General features: G+C 41.3%; 1 protein-coding gene across 1 annotated transcript in view; it reads left to right on the top strand.

The window, feature by feature from the left end:
• Window positions 1-26546, top strand: part of LOC128642666 (uncharacterized) — a 90465-nt gene extending 63919 nt beyond the window's left edge. The window contains exon 10 of the mRNA XM_053695448.1: window positions 26429-26546. Coding sequence (XP_053551423.1) covers window positions 26429-26494 — 66 coding nt within the window. The 3' untranslated portion in view covers window positions 26495-26546. The remainder of the gene's footprint in view (window positions 1-26428) is intronic.
• The last annotated feature ends 722 nt before the right edge of the window (window positions 26547-27268 follow it).

Genomic DNA, 27268 nt, shown 5'->3' with positions numbered 1-27268 from the left:
GACCTTTAGGGGCTGATTTATCAATCCCTGTATCGGCCCCAATGCCTCTGTTTCCTCACGAGCCTTTAGGCTCGCTGGAAACAGGAGTTAAGAAGCAGCGGTCTTAAGACCGCTGCTCCTTAGCTCGTCCACTACCTCTGAGGCGACAAACAGCAATCCGCCCGATCGCATTCAATCGGGTTGATTGAAACCCCCTGCTAGCAGGCGATTGGCCGCAAATGTGCAGGGGGCGGCATTACACAAGCATTTCTAGTGAAATGCTTGTGCAATGATAAATGCTGACATTGTTTGCTGTCTGCATTTATCGATGTGCGGCGGACATGATCCACTACAGCAGATCATGTCCGCTCGCACTTTAATAAATTGGCCCATAGGATGTAAATAGTTAAAAAAAACTTCATCCAGAACGTCTCCTGCTTAATTTCATTAACCTATTGGTGCCCCACTTGTTGAGAGCTACCCATTCTATCATTTTTATCTCTAGGTCTTTTGGGTCCTGATTATGAACTGATTTGAAATGAGACGATAAACTATGTGTTTCCAATCCCTATTGTAATATTGTTGAGATGTTCCCTAAACCTATATTTTATTTTGCGTTTTGTCCTACCACGTAGATTAGATTACATGAGCAAATAAGATACTAAATCACATATGTGGTAATGCAAGTACATCTGTTTTAACATTTAGATGTGTTGGTTGCATCTGCATTGCTACAATCCTTGTGGTCTTTGCTAATATGGGGACACATCACACAGTTATTTACCTTACATTTGTACAGACCAGAGGCTCCCCATCACTGAACAGGGTCATTAAATCCCTTGTTCCTCAATTTGGTAGGTGCTATAAAGTTTGTAATATTTTAGAACATACAGGGATTGGGGGGGTAGCGGAATTATATAATAGCAGGTAATATCTTAGTATAGCTATGCTTATATAGTAAGTACGTAACTTTAAAGTGCCATTAGAATTATTACCTGTCGTGGAGACTAATCAAACAGAACAGAACAACTAGCTAAACTAATTGTAAAGAAGGAGTTAGCTCCATGAAATAAAATATCTCTTAACTCAGCAAAAATTAGTTTTGGATAAGTAGAAAAACTATTATTCCATAGTGGTTTCATTTAATTTTATTTGTAATCTTTATTAAAAAAATCTCAGTCACAACTAGGAATAGTCAGTCATACAATAGCTAGGGCTAAATTAGTTAAAAACACTTCAACTAGGTTAATCTTAAATATAAATGTGTCGTGAAAATATTCTGGAATAATACCTATCAGCCAGCAGTTAACAATGAGATTAAATGAACTAAGCTCTTACAATCTGAGGGCTAAATTACGCTTATAATTGTATTAGTATTATAACTGCTAGGCTGAAATAAAAGGTAAGAGTATATCAACAGACTATTATTTTAACCATAGTAAGCAGTTTAAAATTAGACAACTAGGAGAAACAAAGCTACTCCTGTCGGACCCCTGACGCGCGTTTCACAAAGAACGCTTCTCTGAGGAAGTCACTTAATAATAAAGGTTGTGATTATTCATATGGGAGAGTGCAAGACCGGTTCTTTTGATTTTGTACTAATTTTACCCAGCGCACCCAGGACGTTGTTTTGACTTCAGAGTGCAGATCCCTGCTACAAGTTGTTGGTATATATATATGTGTAGGTATGTATGTATTTATATATATATATATATATATATACCATTTTATCCTATGTGATGGAACAACATAGGAATGTAAATATTCAATAATCACTTCGGGTTTGGGCTGTAGATCTAACTCAGTGTTGGGCTCTCCATTGAAGTCTATGAGAAGAAGTTAGCGTAGTCACAATATCTGAAGTCCTGAAGTTAGGACTTTCAACTTGTAATCCGTGAGCTAACCTGCACGTTATAGGGTTACTTCTGGCTTTTTTTTGTGTTCAAGTGAAAGCACCAAATTGCGCACCACTTGTAATCTGGTCAAGTAAGTCTTGTAGGAAATTTTCTTGCTTATTACATTTTCTTCTGTAAGGCTACATCCTATGACTGTGGTCCTAAGTAATGAAAAACCAGGTTAATTCTCTTTCGGCTAGATTACGAGTTTTTGTCGGTAATGGTGTGCGGTGCTAACGAGCCTTTTTTTCTCACCGCTCACTTAAGACAACACTGTATTATGAGTTTTCTGCAAGCCGGCGTTAGCCTCAGAAAAGTGAGCGTTGAGCAAAATTTAGCTCCACATCTCACTGTAATACCAGCAATGCTTACGGTAGCGGTAAGCTGGCTGAACGTGCTTGTGCACGATTTCCCCATAGGAAACAATGGGGCTGAGCTGGCTGAAAAAAAAACCTAACACCTGCAAAAAAGCAGCGTTCAGCTCCTAACGCAGCCCCATTGCTTCCTATGGGGAAACAAAAGTTATGTCTACACCTAACACCCTACCATGAACCCCGAGTCTAAACACCCCTAATCTTACACTTATTAACCCCTAATCTGACGCCCCCGACATCGTCGCCACCTGCATAATATTATTAACCCCTAATCTGCCGCTCCGGACACCGCCACCACCTACATTATACTAATGAACCCCTAATCTACTGCCCCAAACATCGCCGAACCCTACATTATATTTATTAACCCCTAGTCTGACCCCCCCAACGTCGCTGCAACTATATTAAATTTATTAACCCCTAATCTGCCGCCGCCACTATAATAAATGTATTAACCCCTAAACCTAAGTCTAACCCTAACCCCCCCTAACTTAAATATAATTTAACTACATCTAAATAAATTATTCCTATTTAAAACTAAATACTTACCTATAAAATAAACCCTAAGCTAGCTACAATGTAACTAATAGTTACAGTGTAGTTATCTCAGTGTTTATTTTTATTTTACAGGCAAGTTTGTATTTATTTTAACTAGGTACAATAGTTATTAAATAGTTATTAACTATTTAATAACTACCTAGCTAAAATAAGTACAAATTTACCTGTAAAATAAATCCTAATCTAAGTTACAATTACCCTAACACTACACTATCATTAAAATTAATTACATAAAATACCTGCAATTAATTACAATTAAATTAAATAAACTAAATTACGAAAAACAACCAAACACTAAATTACAGAAAATAAAAAGAAATTACAGATATTTTAAACTAATTACACCTAATCTAATCCCCCTAACAAAATAAAAAAGCCCCTCCAAAATAATAAAATTCCCTACCCTACAACTAAATTACAAAATAGCCCTTAAAAGGGCCTTTTGCGGGGCATTGCCCCAAAGTTAATCAGCTCTTTTACCTGTAAAAAAAAAAATACATTACCCCCCCCAACATTAAAACCCACCACCCACACACCCAACCCTACTCTACAACCCACCCAATCCCCCCTTAATAAAACCTAACACTAACCCCCCTGAAGATCACACTACCTTGAGACGTCTTCACCCCAGCCGGGCACAAAGTGGTCCTCCAGAGGGGGCAGAAGTCTTCATCCGATCCGGCCAGAAGAGGGACATCCAGACCGGCAGAAGTCTTCATCCAGGCGGCATCTTCTATCTTCTTCCATCCGGAGTGGAGCGGGTCCATCTTGAAGACATCCGACGCGGAGCATCCTCTTCCATCCCACGGCGACTAAAGAATGAAGGATCCTTTAAGTGACGTCATCCAAGATGGCGTCTCTTCAGTTCCAATTGGCTGATAGAATCCTATCAGCCAATCAGAATTAAGGTAGTAAAAATCCTATTGACTGATGCAATCAGCCAATAGAATTGAAGTTCAATCCTATTGGCTGATCCAATCAGCCAATAGGATTGAGCTTCGCATTCTATTGGCTGTTCCAATCAGCAATAGAATGCAAGCTCAATTCTTTTTTTTTTTCTTTTTTTTTTAGTTTTTAAAGCTTTATTGATAAGAAAGCTGAAAATACAAATAAATTCCCATACGCAGTGGGAAATATAAAGTCAGTCATGGAACATCATGTTACAAATACAAGAAAATCCGATTTACACTAGTACCTTTTTCACAAAATCAGGTGGGTACCTGTGGAGAGATACGGAATTAGCTGAGAACAAGAAGGAGTTGTAAGCAGGAAATGACGATAAAGTGAGAAAAGAAGAATGGGGAGAGAGGGAAAGAAAGAGAAGGAGAAAGGGGAGAGAGGAAAGGAAGAAAGACTCTTGTATAAAGATGTGCAAGAAGGGTAGACATGGTGAGCCACCTAATAACCTGAGCTAGGAGCCAATTTGGGTCTATATATTGTAGTCCCATTCTTCCCAAATCATCTCGATGAGATCAATCTTATCTAGAGTATAAAATACATTTCGTTCCATAGTATTGATATAGGCCATAATGTCTGAGACAGAAGACCAGCTCGGAGGATATTGGCTCTTCATTCTCTAGTAATTGCCAGTTCTGGCGAATGAGAAAAGATTACACACATAAGTAGCTCTGGTACTTAGGAAGGGAGTGTTGGCTCTACATGTAATAAAGCTGTTTCTGGGGATTTTGGGATGTGTTATATTTAATTTGGTTAATAGGGTATACACCTTGTGCCATAGAGGTTTAAGCTTGGGACAGGTCCACCATATGTGGAGGGAGTCATCCGGTTTCCCACAAAGTCTCCAACACTGGGGTGTGGGAGATCAGGTTTAGTTTAAAGAGTCTCATTGGAGTAAAGCACCAGTGGGAGAGCAATTTATAGTAGGATTCAAAGAGGGTCGTACAATGTATGGCTTTTTGTTGTTGTAGGGTCACTTCTTTTGTTCCTTAGCTCTGCTCTGGCTGATAAGGGTGCGGCACACGTTTTCTTCAGGGCCCTGGGGTGACCACTGAAATCACACACACATGCAACTGAGTGTTTTCACAAAAGTCCCGTTTATTTGAAGAACACACAAAGAATTTATAGTGATGTATACGTCATACATGAGGTCACAGGAAATATATAAAAAAACGTAGTAGTTAACTTCACATTCTGCATAAGGGGCCCACAGGAAATAAGAATGTTGTTATAGCACATAACAGAGATATGCCCATATCCATTTGTAGAGAGGAACTTATATTAGAAACATATGTTACAACTTATACAAAAAGAAACTTGTGGAATGCTGCATTATAAACATTTAATACAAGATTTAAAGTTACCCTCAATATGCTTAATATGTGAGATTCAAATTACCCATATAACATAATATATATAATATATATACATACACATATATACACATATATATATATATATAATACACACACTATACACATACATACACATACACACACATACACATATACATACCCATCATTCCCCTCTTTGATCACATTGTGATCACATAACCTGTAATGTTCCTACAATATAAACTATCTGGGTCTACCTCTAATTAAATTTTGCAGTTGAACTTTTTCTGCATCTTGTATCATACCTGATATTTTTCTTCCTAAAGTACAAGGACATGTAACAGTTAAACAATGTTAATAATAGTAAACAAATAGGTGTAAAGTGTTCAGCATCTTCAGGTGAGTAATACATGCCGTTATTAACTACTATTGGGATATACACAAATATCAATATCCCCATTAGGAAAAGGAAGATCTTGCAGAAATGTCTTGGATCCATGATTGAGATCGTCATCCTGGTCTTTGTGAGGAGTGATCGATACCTTATCACCCACTTCTCCTTTGTGAGGGGTGACCGATAGCTTGTCACCCGCTTCTTCTCCTCTCTTTGGACAGAGTTTCACTCGTGAAGCGTGTATCCAGATGTCCTTGTCATCAGTCAGTACGGCAGTCCTGGTTACAGCGATCACAGTGACTGGCTTGCTGAACGGGGAAACCTCCTTTCTTTGCTTTATTCAGCTGGCGAATGCAGACCAGATCTCCAGGCTTGAAAGGATGGGTTGGTTCCTGTGAGGGAAGAGGTAAACGGGAAGACACATCACCATAGATGCCATTCAATTAATCAATCAATTGGTTTTACATATTGTTCCTTAATACAATCTAAATCACCATTTTTAATGATAAGTGGGCCTTTTACCCATGGAGTTGGAATGGTCTACCCATTAGGACCTCAAATGGAGACAACCTGGTTGTCCAATTTGGGGTCATTCTGATTTCTGCTAAAATAGCAGGTAAATATTTTTGCCATTTAACCCATGTACCTGCTGTTGCCTTTAAAAGTTTTTCCTTGATATTGCGATTCATTCTTTCTACAATCCCTGAGCTTTGAGGATGGTAGGGAATGTGAAAGTTCCAATTAATCTGTAACCATTCTACTAACTCATGTGTGATTTTACTAATGAACGCTGGACCGTTATCAGAATTAATCTGAAGCGGACAACCAAATCTCGGGAATTATTTCAGTGGCTAAAATTTTAGCGACTGTTTTTGCATCTTCCCTCTGGGTAACAAAAGCTTCTGGCCACTTAGAAAATTGGTCAACTATTACAAGCAGATATAATTGTTTAGTCCCAGTTTTTGGAATATGTGTAAAATCAATTTGTAGATGTGTGAATGGGGCTGTAGGTGGGGGTAAGTGGTCATGCTGGGCTTTATTGGGAATGGTGGCATTGGTCCTGTAAGCAATATACACATCTATTAATATATGCCTTGCAATGATCACCTATACCTCTAATGTAGAAAGATTGCTTCAACAAGTTAGTTGTTGGTTTTATACCTAGGTGTCCAACACCATGGGCTTGTGCTATAAAGAGTGGTGCACTGCTTTCCGGTATATGCCCACCTTCCCCTCTTTAGAAAACAAACCATTCTCATCTAAAGCTAACCCATTAGTAGTCCAGAAAGATATGTCACTAGGAGTGGCATGTCCCTGGAGTTCAAGAAGCATATGGTCTGTAGGACATGAAGGTGGGGCTAAAACAGCATACATACGGATGGTGGATCGGGTGTATGAGAAACATAAGCAGCCTCTTTAACAATTTTATCTGCAAGTGCATTACCCAAGGAAATAGGGTCAGACTTGTATGTATGTGCACGGCAATGTATGATCGCTATGTCCTTTGGGAGTTGTATGGCCTCTAAAAGTTCATTAATCAGGTCTGTATGAGAGATGGTCTTGCCATCTGCTGAAACAAAACCACGTTGTTTCCATATCATACCAAAATCGTGCACAACCCAAAAGCATAGCGAGAGTCAGTGTAAATGTTAACAGATTTATTTTCAAACAATTTACATGCTTTTGTAAGTGCTATTAATTCTGCAGCTTGTGCAGAAGGATAAGGAATGGGGCCTGCATCTAGAACAATGTCTGGTAGTTGCACAACGGCATAGCCTGTCTTATAAATACCATCACTAGGTCGGGAACAAGACCATCAACAAACACATTATCAGCATGGTCAAAAGGTTTATCCATCAAGTCAGGTCTTGGTGTGGTAATGTGGTGTATTACCTCTATACAATCATGATCTGTTGGAAAGTCTGGTGATCTGTAAGTAAGGCACTAAGTATTTGAGTTGGCCCGTGAGGATACACTACTATATTTAATAGTCAGATTTGTATTATTCAGTAATATACATTCATAACCAGAAAGTCTTGAGAAGTCATGTGTTGGGTTAGTGACATTTTTTACAAGATGTAAAACTTGGTGACTAGTGTGTAGTACTATTGGATGGCCTAATGTGATTGTTTCAACCATCTCTACAGCCATGGCGCAAGCTGCCAATGCTTCGGAGACACGCCGGCATCCCTTGTACCGGTATTGGAACTACTTTGGAAAAGAAAGCTACGGGACGCATATTGCCTCCACCATGCTCTTGGGCACAGACAGCAGCCATGGTTTTACAATTGTCCCTCGCATACAAGTGAATATGGTTTACAATAATCAGGTAGTCCTAAAGCAAGGGGCACTAATAATGCTAGTCTTCAGAGCTATGTAGGATTTAGTCATGTCTGTGGTCCATTGTATATGTTCAGGGCTATCCCCTTTTGTGGCTTGCCTTAGAATGGAATCATGATGGGAGCACTCAGGAATCCATTGTCTGCAATAATTAATCATACCTAGAAAGGTGAGCATGTCCTTTCTAGTAACTGGCTTTGGGGATCTGTTGAATCGCTTGGATTCGTTTGGGACTAATGGACCGGTGGCCTTGGGAAAGCACAAACCAAGGTAATCCACTTTTGTCACTCCTACTTGTAGCTTATGTTTTGCTATTTTATGACCTTCAGCAGCAAGGTGTTTTAACAGACTTATTGTATCTACTGTATTAGCCTCCTGGTTAGGACTACACAACAGTAGGTCATCGACGTACTGAAGGAGGACGGAACCGTGGCTGGGAGTCCATGGACCGCAAGGTACGTTGGAGCACCAGCGAGGTAGACCGCAGGTGAGGCCACATAGCCTTGAGGGGGGGCGGTGTCCAGGTAAGCTGACGCCCATCATAATAAAAAAACATAAGTAGCTGTGTCTCAGGGTCCAATCGGACTGAAAAAAAATGCGTTAGCTAAATCAATGACTGTAAATATACAGGCATCATGTGGAATGGCTGTGAGTAAGGTTGTACACATCTGGGGACTATTGGGGCAATTGGGATTACTATTTCATTAATTGCCTTAGGTCTTGTACTAACCTATATTCATTGTCTTTCTTTGGGATCGGATTTTATGGGGGTATTATAGGGAGAAACTACTGGCCGGAGGATTCCTTGTTTAAGGAAATTCCTCTATCATGGGTTCTTATCCCTTCTTTCTTTTCTCTAGACAATGGATATTGTTTAATAAACACTGGAGTAGTATTAGGTTTTAATCTGGCTTTATATGGGGTACACTGAACTACAACCAACGTCAAGTTTTGAAGATGCCCATACAGAGGATGGGACATCTGTCAATATGTCATTAAAAAAACACAGGTTAGTGGACCCTAGACTCACGTCTAACCCACCCCTCGTCTAGTGACAGCTACTTTTCAAACCAAGGGGACCCATAAGATCACGACCCAAAAGGTTAAGGGGACACCCAGTTATAATACGAAATGGGTGCAAAAGTTGTTGGCCAGTACAGGGTACCCCTAACTTCAAGCGGGCGGTGTGATGCGAGTCTGAGTCAGCACTCCATTAATCCCTAGAGAAGGTTCAGATTTTCCAGTAATGCCATCATACATATCTGAGCATAAGGCAGAGCATGTAGCTCCTGTGTCTACTAGAAATGGTAGGGGTTCTCCTCTACTTCTAGGACTAAGTACGGTTGCTCATGATAACTTGTTGACACCACTGGAAAAATTGGAGTGCTACCTTCTAGGCACCCCTATGCCATTGTATGTTTGTGTTTGGGGTGCCTCCATGGGTGCAGGGCTATGTAAGGCTGTCTGTTATACTGTCGGGGATTGTAAGGGGGGCCAGAATTATTAGGGGGTTTTGGGCATTCATTTTTCCAATGTCCCTGTTCCCCACAGTTAAAACAATGTGTTCTGTTTGAAGTATAATTCCCTCTATGCTCTTCCTCTAGCTCTCCCTCTACCTCTCACAAACATTCTATTACTCCCTGTATTATCCCTTTCCCTGGCCTGGAATGGATCACAATGTTGTAAACTCTGCTTTTGATAAAAGCAGCGTTTTTTCCCTCTATTTCCTGATGTCAAAACAACCTGCCCCTTCTTTTTCATGAATTCTTTTCAAGAATTCTGCTGGAGTCAACTCTGGCCAATCAGAGACAAGTTGTTTCACCAACAAAGAAAGCTGAGGTTGCATATTACTAATGCAAGTCTGGACCTTCAGAGAGCCCATTGCATCTCCTGATTCATTCTAGCCTCTTCCTTCCGCATTTATAAAAAACGCTTAACAAATTCTACTACTGTTTCCTTTGTATTCTGTTTGCACGCTAGTGCAATTGACATACTTTGTTTATCCTTCCATATTCTAAGCATTTCTATACTTAATTCTGTCCACATTTCATCAAGTCCCTTCACGTGTGTTTAGGGCATAGTTAATTGTTGGATCTCGACTCAATTTACTAATACTCTTTACATTACCCCACTCCCAACCTGATTCAGGGTCATAGTCTAGAAGTGCATCATATAATAATTCTTATATCTGTCTGTGTCATGTTTTGTCCTTGTAACATTCTTTTTAAATACATAATACAAGCTGATGGATGTTGACGGGGATTTGGGGCTCCCTTGGTAATTTCCCTAATTCACCCGGGGACAAAGGTTTAATAATTAATTGGTCTCCCACAGTAAGAAATGGCATACTAGCTTCTGGTACAGCTGCCTCCTCCTCCTCTACTTCTTCATTCCCCTCTTTTATATTGTGGGGTTATTGTAGGGGGGTAGGAAGTCGTTACTGGTTCAACCCTTAATCGGGGCTTTGGGCATAATTGGGGGTTTAGTGACCTGGTATCGGGGAGTTACAGAATGTCCTGCTGCAAGGTCCATTCCTGGGGTACCTGAGCAGAGGCAATAGCAATAGTCTCTAGATCTATGTCACCTAGGGGGATGGGAGGCTAGGATATAGTCTGTTATATGATGGCAAAGGTAGGTGAGGGGCATTATATGGGGCAGGGGGGGGGTGAATATGCTTTCTGTCTTTGGCTTCTCACTTTTACCCTTCTTTTTATTCCCATCTATATCAATATATTTCCAGTATGGAGCAACAGTCAGCCAATTTTCCCCACCCTTTTTCATATAATCCATATAACCATCTTGGATCACCATTATACCATGGAAATGCCTCTTCATCACCTAGACACAACCCTTTTACCATATGCATATGAAAATGTATCATTATCCCCTCTCTGGGGAATGGATCAGAGCTTCTCATAGCTTCTGTCCCAATCTGCTATATTTTCCCACATAATCTTTACATTTTTCTCCTGGCTTAGGTGATGGAAATTGTTTAGACTGGGATTTGCCATTCTCAACTCCTAACTTATCTTTTAAAACTTTTATAACAAAATATATTACAACACAAAAAAAAAAAAAAAATTAAAAAAATAATAAAAATAAAAAATACAATACCTTTACCTTTAAGAGCAATTAATTATTGAATCTTTTTGCAAAAAAACACATTAACTAGAATGGTTGTACTCCGTTACCAGTTATTGTGCTTAATGCTTAAGTTTACAACAAGAGAAAGAAAAAAAAATATCACTTGCTGATTCTTTCAGTAGTTTCTGGCATTAATTATCTCTAGGTCAAAGGTCACCCTTCACCAGAAAAAATGTAGCATTTTAACTAACATTCAGAAACAGCAATACATATAAGCAACAGTTTACTTTCTTAATACTTTAAACAATAAGCAGTATTTTACCTTCCTTAACACTTTATACAAATAAACAGTATTTGCCATACAGCATATTTAAAAACAAGCAGCATAAGAAGTTCATATAAACAATGCAGTATTTATCTTATAACTTTAAAACAATGTTAGCCATACAGCAATATTTCAAAAGCCAGCAGTAAGAAAAACGTGTGTTTTAACCCTTCAGCCAGACTTTATATAACCCTGATTTCTACCAAGAAATCTTATTCCCTTTTTATTTTTTTTATTTTTAATCAAAAATTTGATTAGAATCTACCAAAGATTCATATATATATTTAACCTGGTGTTTACCAAAAAAAATCTACGTATTCCTCTTTAGAATCTACCAAAGACCTTCACCATATATATACTTCCCCAACTATTCCTATGTAAAATGAAACTTAAGGGGTCTCGTGGTAAGAGACGCAAAAAGGTCAGAATAAAAAGACTCTTTGTTCAACTCACCCTTCCGAGAGTTCCCTGTTGCATCCCACTTCTGACGCCAGTTTGTGTAGGGTCACTTCTTTTGTTCCTTAGCTCTGCTCTGAGCTCTGATAAGGGTGCGGCACACGTTTTCTTCAGGCCCTGGGGTGACCACTGAAATCACACACACATGCAACCTGAGTGTTTTCACAAAAGTCCTGTTTATTTGAAGAACACACAAAGAATTTATAGTGATGTATACGTCACTACATGAGGGTCACAGGAAATATATAAACAAACGTAGTTAACTTCACATCTGCATAAGGGGGCCCCACAGGAAATAAGAATGTTGTTTATAGCACATAACAGGAATATGCCCATATCCATTTGTAGAGAGGAACTTATATTAGAAACATATTTTACAACTTATACAAAAAGACAACTTGTGGAATGCTGACATTATAACATTTAATACAAGATTTAAAGTTACCCTCAATATGCTTAATATGAGATTCAAATTACCCATATAACATAATATATATAATATATATACATACACATATATACACATATATATATATATATACACACACATATACACATACATACACATACACACACATACACATATACATACCCATCAGTTGTGAGATCAAAGGCCCTAGTCCAAAGGAGCTGAGGATAATGTGCGTGTAGGATGTCCAATTTGATGATATGTGAAGCCTTGCCATCTGAGGTTGCCCCCTCCACAAGCCAGTAAAAATGGGTCAAGGGTCTACAGATTCTTCCGCCCCTTTCCACATAGTTTCCCAGGTGGTCAATGGGCGGGGAATTGATTGTGTAAAACCCCAGGATCTCAATATACTTTTAATTTGGGTATATTCAAATCGGAGCCTGGGAGGAGCGACCTGCGAGCCGGAGAGTTGGGTCAAGGGTAAGTAAGTGTCTGAAGGGTGGGGTGACCTTAGGTCGGAGACCAGAGAGGCCCATATTGGACCACGCATTAGGGCGCACATCGGGGAGACCTAACAACAGGCCAGCAAAGGAATGAATAGGAGAGGGATGGGGGAGACTCCTGGATAGTGTCTCAATTTATCCCAAGAACTAAGGCAGTCTTTTATTATACTGTTGTCAATATTGAGGGCGCGTCTACAGTGAGGGGGGATCCAAATTAAGTCATGTAAGTGGATATGGTTAGGTAAAGATGCCTGCTCAAGAGCCCGCCACCTACTGTAACAGCAGACATTGTGGAGTCTAATGGGCAAGCACCTAAAAAGGTAGGTTAGTTTTGGTAAAAACGACATCTTAAGGGCCGTAATCCTCCCCAACCATGAAATTGACTTATAGTCCCATTTGGTAGTTAGGGATCTTAATTCAGAGAGGAGGGGTATAATTGTCTCAAATCAGTTGTGCTTTGTCGGGTGAGATAAAGATTCCTAAGTGTTTATTATTGTCAGACTTATAGGTGAACCCATAGGTTTGCATAAGAGTCTGGTGTAGTCTATGGAAGCCTTGGTATAGTACTCAGTCTTTGAGGTGTTAAGCTTGTAATAGGACATGTTTCCGACTCATTTCAACAGAGATAAGAGGGCTGGGATAGTGGTTTGAGGGGCAGAAGTAAATATTGTGATGTCATCAGCGAAGAGAGCAATTTTATGAGTGATACCATGTAAAGTAATCCCTGAAATAGAGGAGTCTTGCCGTGTGAGCTCGGCAAGGGGTTAGCTAAGGGCAAAAAGTAGGGGAGACAGAGGGCACCCCTGTATTGTCCCATTGGTCAAGGGGAAAAACTCTGAGCAAAATCCCATGCCCCTTACCCTAGCCGTTGGGCACGAGTATAAGGCCTTTATGCAGGATTGGGTTTCTGTCGGGAACTTGAAGACATCCAGAACCTCCCACAGATACTTCCAGCGAACCCGGTCGAATGCCTTTTCGGAGTCTAAAGAGACAACCGAGAAGGGCTTCCCCATTCTAGTGACTTCCATCACAATGTTAGGCGCCTAGTATTATCAGGGCCTTCATGATTGTGGATAAAACCTACCTGGTCCTCATTAATTAAGCTAGGTAAAAGAGTCGCCATACGATTCCGCTTAAATCTTTGAATACATTTTTATATCAGTATTTATTAGAGATATAGGCTGGTAGCTGAGGCATAGAGAGGGATCCTTTCCGGGTTTAGGATTGTGATAATGGCTCGCTTCGAGGAACTCTTTTTTTTAAAGGAACCTCGGAACCAGAGTATTGAAAAAAATCTATGAAGGATGGGAATAAGCTCTGTTTTATAAGTTTTATAAAATAACACAGGGAATCCGTCTGGGCCGGGGGCCTAAGCGGGTTTTAATGAGTTGATTACTCGTTTAATTTCAAGCATAGATATTGGTACTTTAAGAGAGTCCCGTTGTTCATCTGACAGAGTGGGGAGCTTAAGGTTTTTGAGGGTCTGCTGGATAGAGGATAGTGCGGGTGGCGGGTAGGGGATTCTGAGGGACCGGATGTTGTAAAGCTCCTCATAATAAGAGGCAAACCATAGACCCCTATCAGATTGGGCTGAGTGGAGGATCATCCGTTATGTTTTAGGAATTGTATTCGGGAGGCGCTTTCTATATGTCTGAGCTTATAGCTAGCATAGTGTCTGCTTTATTTCCTTTATAATAAAATAATTGTCTGAGTTTCAGCAGCTGCTGTTGTGTCCGTTTTAATTCGTAGGGTACAAATATAAGCTTTTAGGTCCTTTTATTGCAGTGGGAGTGTGCTGGGGAAGTGTTTAGGCGTTGAGTTTCTCCAATTCAGTGAGTTTGCTAAAGGCTTGTGAAAGGGGCAACCCCTGGGCCTTCCCTAAGTATGGCCTGCTTTCTTATTATATAATCCTCTAATTGAGGGCTTTTGATAGCCCCCCAGAGGGAATCCATCCGCTACAGCTTGAGTATCATTTTAATGTAATTAGCTCTTCTTAAATCCTTTCCCTAGTTCCTGTCGGAAGGGGATATCAGCTAGGTATAGGTGTGTGGCATTGACCATGGTTGGTGGTGGGTAAGGTGAAGCAATGGAATTATAGACTGGTGATGCGGCACGTTGGTCATGATCAGACCCATGGACATGCATGAATATTAGTGTCCTTAACATTATCTAGGGTTTTTGATTGGCTAACAATGTAGTCTAGTCTAATGTAGGTTAGATGAGGGGCAGAAAAGTGTGTGAAATCCCTGTCCCGTTATATGAAACGCTCGCCACAAATCGAAGTATCTGAATGCAGACATGAGGGACCTGAATTTGTGTGAAAGAGTATCCAACCTATGGAATTTAGGATTTGTTTTGTTAGGTTTTTTTATCTATCAGGGGATCCCAAAGAAGGGTTAAAGTCCGTCCCCCCATGATGACTCTACTTGCCTTGTACTTATCCAACTGTCTTTAAAATTTTATGTATGGTATTTATATGGGCCTGAATTAGGGAGGTGTAAACGAGACTAGCGTGTGCATACATTGATTGAGTCCTACAGTTAAGAATAATGTATCTAGCTTGGGGGATCAATTTCTTGAGAGGTGATTTCCGCATGCCAGACATTTTGTGTATGAGGATGGCGACACTCTGGCTTTAGTAGTGTAAGGAGCGAGGATTAGGGTAGTGTATTGTTTAGAACAAAAGTGAGGGAATGTCACCCAACTTCCAGTATGTCTCCTGAAGGAAGACAACATCAGGGTTTAAATGCTTGAGGGATCTGAGGAAGACACTACGCTTACGAGGAAAATGTAATCCTCTCACATTATGTGTAATAAACTTTAAAGTGTCTCTGTTAGCCATTTGGGTGAAATGGTGAGAACCATTGTGCCAAGAGCCTGAAAACGGGAGTAGGGAGAGAGGGGAAAAGAAAGAATAAGTACAAGTAAGATGAAATGTAGGTTTACATAATAAGTTAATAGTTAATGTGGTGGAAATAGTCTCACCAAGGTAAGCCCACGCATAAGGGCTACAGTGGGGGGGGGGGGAGTTTACCCGGACCTAATAGAAAGACTGGGGCGGTTTGACCAAAAACATGGATAACATTAAACAGTTGAAAAATACAATTAGCAGTATTTAAATAAAATAAAATAACCTGAAACTTAACTTCTAATACCTTTTACCACTAATGCAGTACCAAATCTGAACAATCAGGATTAACAGCATCCAATATAACATAAATAGGAAGAGATAGGTACTCATCTTATATCTGAGGACCCAGTCAATAATCTCAGAATCCGTAAGCATGGACATTTAGTGAACCCCCTTCCTGAGGGGGGGTCAGATGTTTTTACCGTTTTGGGTCTCTGCTCTTTAACTTGCCACTCAGGAGCTGAAGCTCTAAGCTTGACTGAGAGGAGGAAGGTTGGGGGTTATTTGTAGGTGGGCGCAGACCCCAGGACTCAAGAAGTGTGAAGCAATTGATTGAGATTTTGCCACTGTATGTGAGTGGTTATCTTTTGTGATGAGAATTCTGGTTGGGAAGCCGCATCTATATTTTTTGTTATCCCGTCGTAGGACCCTCTGTAATTGGAGAAAGCAGTCCTCCTTTGTTGAAGTGTGTGTTGAGACAAGTCTGTAATAATGGATGTTCTTAAACTTTTCAGGGAGGGAAGGCTTACGGAGGCTGCTTGCATAATTTGATCTTTAGGCTGTAGTTGTGGAAACAGACAACAACGTCTCTAGGCTTATCAGATGCGAGTGATCTGGGCCTTAGGGCTCTGTGGCAGCGCTCTAGAGTGTTGGGAGGTCATAGTAAATGTTCCAGTAGTTCCCGAAACAGCTCTGATAGGAATATCTGTAAGTCCAGCAGGGTAAGATAGCCTCTGGGATACCTCGAAAAGCCGAATATTGCTGCGGCGTGATCTATCTTCCCAGATCCGCTAATTTGTATTCCATTTGTGTGATATCGATCAGCAGTGGATTCAGAGTACGCAGGGGATTAGTATGGTCAGTGGTTAGGTCGTCTTGCTTGCGTTCCAAAGTGTCAACCCCGATCCCCAATCTCAGAAATGTCCTTCCGAAGCTCAGCCGAGCTGCAATTGAATTTCTTGGGTGATTGATAAGGTTCTGTGCAGCTAGCAGTTTCCTGCACAGTTGTCACCGTAATATATTTAGGAGAGGTTCACACAGGAATTGACACTAGATTTCGAATCGCCGTCCCTGGGAGTTCCTGGTCAGCATGGCTAGAAACCGATTGAGACGGTGCTCTGGAAGTTGGAAGAGAAAGTGGGTCTAGGACTGTCTTCTTAGCTTTGTTCTAAGGTTTAGACTGTCTCCTAGCAGTGTGCGGCATTTTTAACCTTTAATAAAGCTGATACCTCAAGACCAGAGAATAACAACATACACTTTCAAAATAAACAGATTAGGGCCCCCAGAATCCTATGAAATAATCAGATACGCATTTGATTACAGGTTTAGGACATTTAGTAAAGCATGAGCTAAGCACCATTATGTATAAATTGCTAAGATGGGTCAACCGCCCCAGCCATATCATCTTTCCACTTACCACATCAGAAGAGGAGAAAAAAAAACTCCTCATAGGGTGCCCAGGAAGGGCCAATTGGATGAAACGGCTGATGTGGTAGCAAGAAAGATCCGGACTCATAAGTTAAGAATAACACTGTGTCTAGTGATATGCAGACCAAGAGGGTAGGCAATGAGGTCAAAGCAGCACTTAACGCCCTAGAACCAAACCCCCACCTTAGGAACATGGGGATGCAACCCGAAGGAAGGGAGATGGGAATGGGAAGTGACCCACCCAGACAAGCTGGGCGGGAGCGGGAAGGTGAGGGTTAAACACACAGATTATATACTTATAATATTACTTGTTACAGAGAATTAACTTGGGTTAGCTTTAAAAATGGGAGTCTTATGCCCGTGAGGGCTGACTGAATTAAGTTAACATACATAAGTGCACTCCACTCTGTGTCTAGGCAGCAGAGATACATAAGCTGATGCAGCAGGCAAAAAAGAAAATAAACAAGCTGGACGGGGAGCGGGAAGGTGAGGGGTAACCCGCACAGATGTTACACCTATAGGCCCACAATCACAATGCAGAAATACAGTTTCAATACATACCATAACAAAAACAAGCTATCAAGGCCCTATACAGATATGTAAGTTATGTACTAGGTACCCTGTGAAAGCAAGAACAATGTTAGGCATAAGAACATCTAAGAACAATTAGGCTGACGCAGCAGCACTCACAATGCAGAGGTTATTTATATGATTAAACCTTCTCAGTCCCAGATTTTGCTTGGAAAAAAAGCTTGGCAAAAAAATAAAATAAGGGGCTGTCCTGCAAAGATATTACAGATACACATGATTATTCTATATTGCTTAGTAAATCTGTGGTTTGCACTCTAGAACAGTGGAAAGTCCACTTCACTCAGGGAGGAATTGGCAGATTTACAATAGGGATCAGTTAATCATGGACATTGACTGAAGGGACGTGGTCCTAAGTTGGGCCCAGAAAGGACCTTGCAGCAAATAAGCCTGTGTTCAGAGCTGTATGTGAGCCTGAGATGGCACAAATTCGTCCAGGGCACAGGGCTGGGTATTTATTATTTTTTTGTGGGTATAACTTAAAAAAGGATTAGGCCTCAGAGTGACACGAATGTAGGCCCCAATTGTTGTTCCAGAGCCCAAAGTTGCCAGATCAGAGAAGGGTTGTGACCCAACTTTTCTCCCAGAAGAACTTAGTCTCAAACAGAGTGTAAGGTTATAAAGGTGTGTGGGCCTCCTACTGCCCCTCTAATGTGATACTGTGCAAGATTGGTGTCTCACCAAATCCAGGGGGGTAATCAGGCGACTCGCTCCTCAGCCGGATCCACTCACCCCTTGAAAAGAGTCCTCGGCTCAATCCCAGGAGCAGGAAGAGAAGAAGGAGCATCTGGAGCAGGCCGGGTGAAAGGATGTTGATCCCTCTCAGGGGCCAGTTAACCTCCCAGGCTACCAGTGCAGTTCTCTGACAGCTCCGTGATGGGCCAAGGCAGATGGAGGGGATTGCCGGAAACTTCTTTATCGCCGCTTAGTAGAAAACTTCAGTGCCGAGGAAGCCGGTATGGGAGAGAGGCAAGTAGGCCCAAAATGGCGACCGTTCACGCCTTTTTAAATATTCCCTTTGGAGCAAGTTAATATTCAGCGCACATAGAGCAGGGCTGGACTCTCAATGCCCCAGATAGCCTCCCAATGTCTTTTTTTCAGCACAGACAGGCCTTTAAATATCCACAGGGCTCTAGAAGAGCCGTCAATCCTGGTGCGGTAATCTCTTCTTCCCACGTGGGGGTGCCGGTAAGGGGGACCGCCGTGTGATACCGCTGTATGAGCCAGATACCTAATGACCACCCAGAGTGGTAAGTGCTCCGGAGCGGATCCCCGGCCCTCCGGTGCAGGATGTGGGTTACGGGTACGGGTAGCCGTGGGGCATAGTTTATAAGGGGCGGTGAGTACTATGATGTTCGCCCTGCAGGGCCAGATTGTCTCCACTGGCTATCTTAGAGATGATGCCTCCAGGGTATTCCTGCTTAGGAGGTAGTGCTGTTAGGTCTCCGGAGCGGGGGCTCCGACCCTCCGGAGAGCAGGAACCTCCACTGCTACAATTAGTCACAGGACAGCTAGTGAAGGTGGTATAAAATTACAGGTATAAGGTCCAATAAACCCTCTCAGAGGGTCTTAAACGCTCAAACTGTAGGTGAGAGCAAAAAGTAAATAGAAATTTACGAGTTTAGTTGCAAATTATTAAGAACATTATATCCTCTAGAACAGAGCTGCTAGCAAACACGTCCCTAACTCTTCACGACTAGCTCCGCTCCCCAATGTGAGCTCAATTCTATTGCTGATTGCATCAGCCAATAGGATTTTTTCCTACTTAATTCCGATTGGCTGATAGGATTTTATCAGCCAATCGGAAGTGAAGGGACGCCATCTTGGATGACGTCACTTAAAGGAAACCCCCCCCCTTCATTCTTCAGTTGCCGTCAGATGGAAGAGGATGCCTCGCGTCCGGATTTCTTCAAGATGGACCCCCCCTCCGCTCCGGGATGGAAGAAGATAGAAGATAGGCCCGCTGGATGATGACTTTTGCCAGTCTGGATGTCCTCTTCTGGCCGGATCGGATGAAGACTTCTGCCCCCTCTGGAGGTCCACTGTGCCGGGCTGGTGAAAGACGGCTCAAGGTAGGGTGATCTTCAGGGGGGTTAGTTTTAGGTTTTATTAAGGGGGGATTGGGTCGGTTTTAGAGTAGGGTTGGGGTGTGTTGGTGTGGGTGGGGGTTTTAATGTTGGGGGGGGTATTGTATTTTTTTTACAGGTAAAAGACGTTAATTACTTTTGGGCAATGCCCCGCACCAAAAGACCCTTTTAAGGCTATTTGTAATTTTAGTATAGGGTTAGGATTTTTTTTTTTTGGGGGGGGGGGGCTTTTTATTTTATTAGGGGGATTAGATTAGGTGTAATTAGTTTAAAAATTTGTAATTTCTTTTTTATTTTATTCTGTAATTTAGTGTTTGTTGTTTTCGTATTTAGTTTATTTAATTTAATTGTAATTAATTGTAGGTATTTCTCTTGCAAGTGTATCCCAGTCCACGGATTCATCCTTTACCTTGTGGGATATTCTCCATTCCCTACAGGAAGTGGGCAAAGAGAGCACACAGCCAGAGCTGTCCATATAGCTCCCCTCTAGCTCCACCCCCCCAGTCATTCTCTTTGCCGGCTCTAAGCACTAGGGTCCTCTCTCTTGGAGGGTAAAGTGAATGTGGTGTTAGAGAACAAAGCTAATTTTCGTTCCTTTCGTAATTTCAGGAACGGCCCCGCTTCATCCTCTCCGGCTGCAAAGCAAAGAGGGTAACGCTTCACAGCCCAAGACAACCTGGAAAACTTACCAGGGCTGGAATAAGGGTAAACAGGCCAAGAAGCCTGCAGCTGCCAACAAGACAGCATGAAGGGGTAACCCCCGATCCGAGACCGGATCTAGCAGGGCAGCAAGACTCTCTCTCTTCGCCTCAGGCCTGGGTAAGAGATGTACACGATCCTTGGGCATTAGATATTGTTATCCCAGGGATATCTTCTAGAATTCAAGGATCTCCTCTCCAAGGGGGGAGGTTCCACATTTCTCGTCTGTCTACAGATCAGACAAAAGAAAGAGGCGTTTTTACGCTGTGTATAAGATGTACTTACAATGGGAGTCGATCCACCCAGTTTACCAATCATGAACAAGGGCTGGGTTTTTACTCAAACCTGTTTGTGGTTCCAAAAAAGAGGGGAACTTTCAGACCCATCCCTGGATCTAAAAATTCTAAAAAGATTCCTAAGAGTCCCATCATTCAAAATGGAGACCATTCGGACAATCTTACCAATGATCCAGGAAGGTCCAATATATGACTACCGTGGATCTAAAAATGCATACCTACACATTCCTATCCACAAAAATCATCACCAGTTTCTCAGGTTCACTTTTCTGGACAAGCATTACAGTTTGTGGCTCTCCCTTTCGCTTAGCCACTGCTCCCAGAATTTTCACAAAAGGTGCTAGGGGTCCCTCCTGGCGGTTCTAAGGCCGCGGGGCATAGCAGTGGCGCCTTACCTAGACGACATCTTAATTCAGGCGCCGTTTTTCCAAAGAGCCAAGTCTCACACGGAGATTGTATTGGCCCTTTTCTGGGGTCTCATGGGTGAAGGTGAAACATCAAAAAGAATTCCCCTTTCCCCTCTCACAAGGGTTCCCTTCCTAGGGACTCTAATAGACTCTGTAGAAATGAAAATATTTCTGACGGAGGTCAGAAAATTAAAACTCTTAATACTGGCCGAGTTCCTTCAGTCCATTCCCCGGCTATCCTGTGGCTCAGTGCATGGAGACAATCGGATTAATGGTTAGCGGCAATGGACATAGTCCCTTTTGCTCGGATACACCTCAGGCCACTGCAACTATGCATGCTCAAACAGTGGAATGAGGATTATGCAGATTTGTCTCCTCAAATTCAGTGGACCAGGAGACCAGAGATTCTCTTCTCTGGTGGTTGTCTCAGGATCACCTGTCTCAGGGAATATGTTTCCGCAGACCAGAGTGGATCATTGTAACGACCGACGCCAGTCTGTTAGGCTGGGGCGGTCTGGGACTCCCTGAAAGCTCAGGGCTTATGGTCTCGGAAGAAAAGCTTCTCCCGATAAACATTCTGGAACTGAGGGCAATATTCAACGCTCTTCAGGCATGGCCTCAACTAGCTGCGGCCAAATTCATCAGATTTCAGTCGGACAACATCACGACTGTAGCTTATGTCAATCATCAGGGGGAACAAAGAGTTCCCTAGCGATGACAGAAGTAACCAAAATATCAGGTGGGTGGAGATCACTCCTGCCATCTCTCAGCAATTCTCATCCAGGAGTAGACAACTGGGAGGCGGATTTTCTAAGTCGTCAGACTTTTCACCCGGGGGAGTGGGAACTCCACCCGGAGGTATTTGCCCAGCTGACTTAGCTATGGGGCACTCCAGAATTGGATCTGATGGCGTCCCGTCAGAACGCCAAACTTCCTCTCTATGGGTCCAGGTCTCGGGACCCCAAAGCGGTATTGATAGATGCTCTAGCAGCGCCTTGGTCCTTCAATCCGGTTTATGTTTTTCCACCGTTTCCTCTCCTCCCGCGTCTGGTCGCCAGAATCAAGCAGGAGAAGGCTTCGGTGATTCTGATAGCGCCTGCGTGGCCACGCAGGACTTGGTATGCAGACCTAGTGGACATGTCATCTGTCCCACCATGGACACTGCCAATGAGGCAGGATGTTCTAATACAGGGTCCGTTCAAGTATCCAAATTTAGTTTCTCTACGTCTGACTGCTTGGAGATTGAACGCTTAATTCTATCAAAGCGTGGGTTCTCTGAGTCAGTTATAGATACTCTGATTCAGGCTAGAAAGCCTGTCACCAGGAAAATCTACCATAAGATATGGCGGAAATATCTTTGTTGGTGTGAATCCAAAGGTTACTCATGGAGTAAGATTAGGATTCCCAGGATATTGTCCTTTCTCCAAGAAGGATTGGAGAAAGGATTGTCAGCTAGTTCCTTAAATGGACAAATATCTGCTTTGTCTATCCTGTTACACAAGCGTCTGGCAGAGGTACCAGACGTTCAAGCGTTTGCTCAGGCTTTAGTCAGAATCAAGTCTGTCTATAAACCTGTGGCTCCGCCATGGAGTTTGAATCTAGTTCTTTCAGTTCTTCAAGGGGTTCCGTTTGAAACTTTACATTCCATAGACATTAAGTTGTTATCTTGGAAAGTTTTGTTTTTGGTAGCTATCTCTTCTGCCCGAAGAGTTTCAGAATTATCTGCCTTACAGTGTGATTCACCTTACATGTTGTTTCACGCAGATAAGGTAGTTTTGCGTACCAAGCCTGGTTTTCTTCCTAAAGTTGTTTCTAACAAGAATATTAACCAGGAAATAGTTGTTCCTTCTCTGTGTCCTAATCCATCTTCGAAGAAGGAACGTCTTTTACACAATCTTGATGTAATTCGTACTCTAAAGTTCTATTTACAAGCAACTAAGGATTTTAGACAAACATCTTCCTTGTTTGTTATCTATTCTGGTAAGAGGAGAGGTCAGAAAGCGACTGCTACCTCTCTTTCCTTTTGGCTGAAAAGCATCATTCGTTTGGCCTATGAGACTGCTGGCCAGCAGCCTCCTGAAAGAATTACTGCTCATTCTACCAGAGCAGTGGCTTCCACATGGGCTTTCAAAAATGAGGCTTCTGTTGAACAGATTTGTAAGGCAGCGACTTGGTCTTCACTGCATACTTTTGCCAAATTTTACAAATTCAATACTTTTGCTTCTTCGGAGGCTATTTTTGGGAGAAAGGTTTTACAAGCAGTGGTGCCTTCCGTTTAAGGTACCTGTCTGGTTCCCTCCCTTCATCCGTGTCCTAAAGCTTTGGTATTGGTATCCCACAAGTAAAGGATAAATCCGTGGACTGGATACACCTTGCAAGAGAAAACAGAATTGATGCTTACCTGATAAATTACTTTCTCTTGCGGTTTATCCAGTCCACGGCCCGCCCTGGCATTTAAGTCAGGAACAATTTTTTTGTTTAAACTACAGTCCCCACTGCACCCTATGGTTTCTCCTTTTTCTTCCTAACCTTTGGTCGAATGACTGGGGGGTGGAGCTAGAGGGGGAGCTATATGGACAGCTCTGCTGTGTGCTCTCTTTGCCACTTCCTGTAGGGAATGAGAATATCCCACAAGTAAAGGATGAATCCGTGGACTGGATACACCGCAAGAGAAAGTAATTTATCAGGTAAGCATAAATTCTGTTTTTATGTAATTCATTTAATTATAGTGTAGTGTTAGGTGTAATTGTAACTTAGGTTAGGGTTTATTTTACAGGTAAATTTGTACTTATTTTAGCTAGGTTGTTATTAAATAGTTAATAACTATTTAATAACTATTGTACCTAGTTAAAATAAATACAAAGTTGCCTGTAAAATAAAAATAAACCCTGAGATAGCTACAATATAACTATTAGTTATATTGTAGCTGTCTTAGGGTTTATTTTATAGGTAAGTATTTAGTTTTAAATAGGAATAATTTATTTAGATGTATTTAATTTATATTTAAGTAGGGGGGTTAGGGTTAGGTTTAGACTTAGGTTTAGGGGTTAATACATTTAATATAGTAGCGGCGATGTTGGGGGCGGCAGATTAGGGGTTAATAAATGTAGTTAGGTGTCAGTGATGTTAGGGACACGGCACATTAGAGGGTTAATAAAAATTTAACTAGTGTTTGCGAGGCGGAGTGCAGCGGTTTAGGGTTAATACATTTATTACAGTTGGCGGCGATGTCCTGTCGGCAGATTAGGGGTTATAATAAATTTTTATTATAGTGTTTGCAATGTGGGGGGGGGCCTCGGTTTAGGGGTTAATAGGTAGTTTATGGGTGTTAGTGTACTTTTTAGCACTTTAGTTAAGAGTTTTATGTTACTGCATTAGCCCATAAAACTCTTAACTACTGACTTTAAAATGCGGTAGGAGTCTTGGAGGTAGAGGGTGTACCGCTAACTTTTTCAAGCCGATCGTAATACCGGCGTTAGGAAAATACCATTAAAAAGATAGGATAACGCAATTGACGTAAGGGGATTTGCGGTATGCTAAAATCGCTGAAAAAAAAGTGAGCGGTACACCAGTACCGCCAGACCTTGTAATACCAGGCGGTGCGTTAAAAAGCACCGTTGGGGACCTCTCAACGCTGCTTTTTAAGGCTAACAGAAGACTTCGTAATCTATTTGCGTTTGTGTTTAACAATTATCAATCCAGACACCAGAAACCATACGTCATTAGTATCGATAACATTCCCCAAGGGACCCCAAAGACGGATTACATTGTATTTATATTATATAATATAAAAATGGGTGTGACAATATATACTTTTGCTAACAAAGCACTTATTTTCCAAACAGAAAAGTAAACCAGTACAAAGCTTTATCTTGCCCCAGATCTATACAATCTATTGTGCCTTTACAGCTGTCAACACAATATATCTCATGTCTACAGCCTTTTCCTGCTAGTCAGCGCCAAGAATGAAATGTAAACCCTTAAATTATAGTAGTGAATAAAGACCAATATCTTAACATTTACAAAAGCCAACCAGAAGTAACCTCTCCTACACTCTCAGTAACCACAGCACCTGAAAGCAAGTAATATAAACCTAAATACAGATGCTTAAAGGGACACTGTACCCAAAAAATTTCTTTTGTGATTCAGATTGAGCATGAAATTTTAAGCAACTTTTCTAATTTACTCCTATTATATATTTTCTTCATTCATCTTAGTATCTTTATTTGAAAATGCAAGAATGTAAGTTTAGATGCCGGCCACATTTTTGGTGAACAACCTGGGTTGGTCCCTTGCTGATTGGTGGATAATTCATTCACCAATAAAAAAAAGTGCTGTCCAGAGTTCTGATCCCCAAAAAAAGCTTAGATGCCTCTCTTTTTCAAATAAAGACAGCAAGAGAACGAATAAAAAATTGATAATAGGAGTAAATTAGAAGTTGCTTAAAATTGCACACTCTATCTGAATTACAAAAGAAAATTTTTGGGTTTCAGTGTCCCTTTAAGGGGGATACTACTAATATCAATAATTGAAGTGAGAATTATTATGAGAATACTAAAGACACCTCAATCCCCCACCAACACGCCCAGACCACCTATTCCCACCTCACACAAATAACCACAGCTCCCCCCTTCTAACGCCTTCGTTTTTTTTTATTGACCTACATATTCCAACCACCACCAAAGCATCCACAGGTTATAAAATAGCAAAATAAAATGTGCTAATATGTAGAGTATTATTTTATTTCACTATATGCTTGTATATAACTGTGTTTAACCACTACAATGGGTTAACACACAGATAAAGTCAGATCCAGAGCACCAGTGCACTACTGGAATATAGCTGAACACATCTGGTTAGCCAATGACAAGAGGCATGTGTGTGTAGTCCCAACAATCACCGCTAGCTCCAATAGTTCATTACTGCTCCTGAGCCTACCTAGATATGCTTTTCAGCAAAGGTCTACAAAGAGAACAATGTACGTTTTGCTAATAGAAGTGCACATGTGCCTATCTGACAATGAAAGTGTATTTTTTACTTTAATGTCCGTTTAACTATATATCGTCTGTGTTCTTTTCTGTCTTCTCTTGATGAATATTTCACTAAATCCTTTATTTCCTGCCTCTTGCCTTCTGTCTATTGTCCTATTGTCATAGCATCTTATATCATTTGTGTCTCCTCTCAGGTGTTGCTCCCAGCTAAATGTTCTGCCTATTATGACAAATTTGGTGAAGAAATGACAATTATATGATGTCCCATCCAGAATCCTTTGCTTCAGCCTGATTAACTGCAAAGCTCGTTAAGACTGGCAAAAACGTCTATGGATGAAAAACTGACCATCTCTATAGAACGGAACAAACACATCTAGTGATCATGAGATACTGACAACCTCTGATGCTCAGACTATAACAATCAAACATTGTACCGTCCAGCTCTAAATGTGTCTCTGTTAACCCTTTAATCAATATTTTAAACATTCAAAATATTTAAACATTCAAAATATTTAAACATCAAAATATTTAAACAATTCAAAATATTTAAACATTCAAAATATTTTAACAATCAAAATATTTAAGCATTGTCTTCATTTTTGTATAATACAAAACGTTTTACCAAAATTGCTGTGAGTGGTGATTTTTGTACAGCCTGGCAGAGGTGGGTTTATGGGATTTACAAAGGGGGAGGATTATATGAGCCTCTGCAGAAGGGGAGGGACTGGTGTCAGAAGGGGGGGGGGGAGGGTGGAGCCTGCGTTTGTTACTGACACATTGTATAGAGGCACAGTGCTGTCTGCTGGACATATGTCTCAAGCTGGGTAAGCTGCAGAAAAAGATGTATGGTGTTGGTTGTACTGTGAATGCAGAGCTTGTGTATGTGCGGTGACTAGAGTTGAATATTCTGTTTGCACAGACTGGAGGTGAAAGTATATGAGTGAATGTATTGACTGTACGCAATAGGCTGTGTGTGTAATGACCTGAGTTGTCAGGCTGTGTGTAGTGACTGTACGGAATAGACTGTGTGTAAT

The sequence above is a fragment of the Bombina bombina genome, chromosome 12, assembly GCF_027579735.1.
Source record: "Bombina bombina isolate aBomBom1 chromosome 12, aBomBom1.pri, whole genome shotgun sequence".
Classification (NCBI taxonomy): Eukaryota; Metazoa; Chordata; class Amphibia; order Anura; family Bombinatoridae; genus Bombina; species Bombina bombina.
This window is presented reverse-complemented; position numbering and strand designations above follow the sequence as displayed.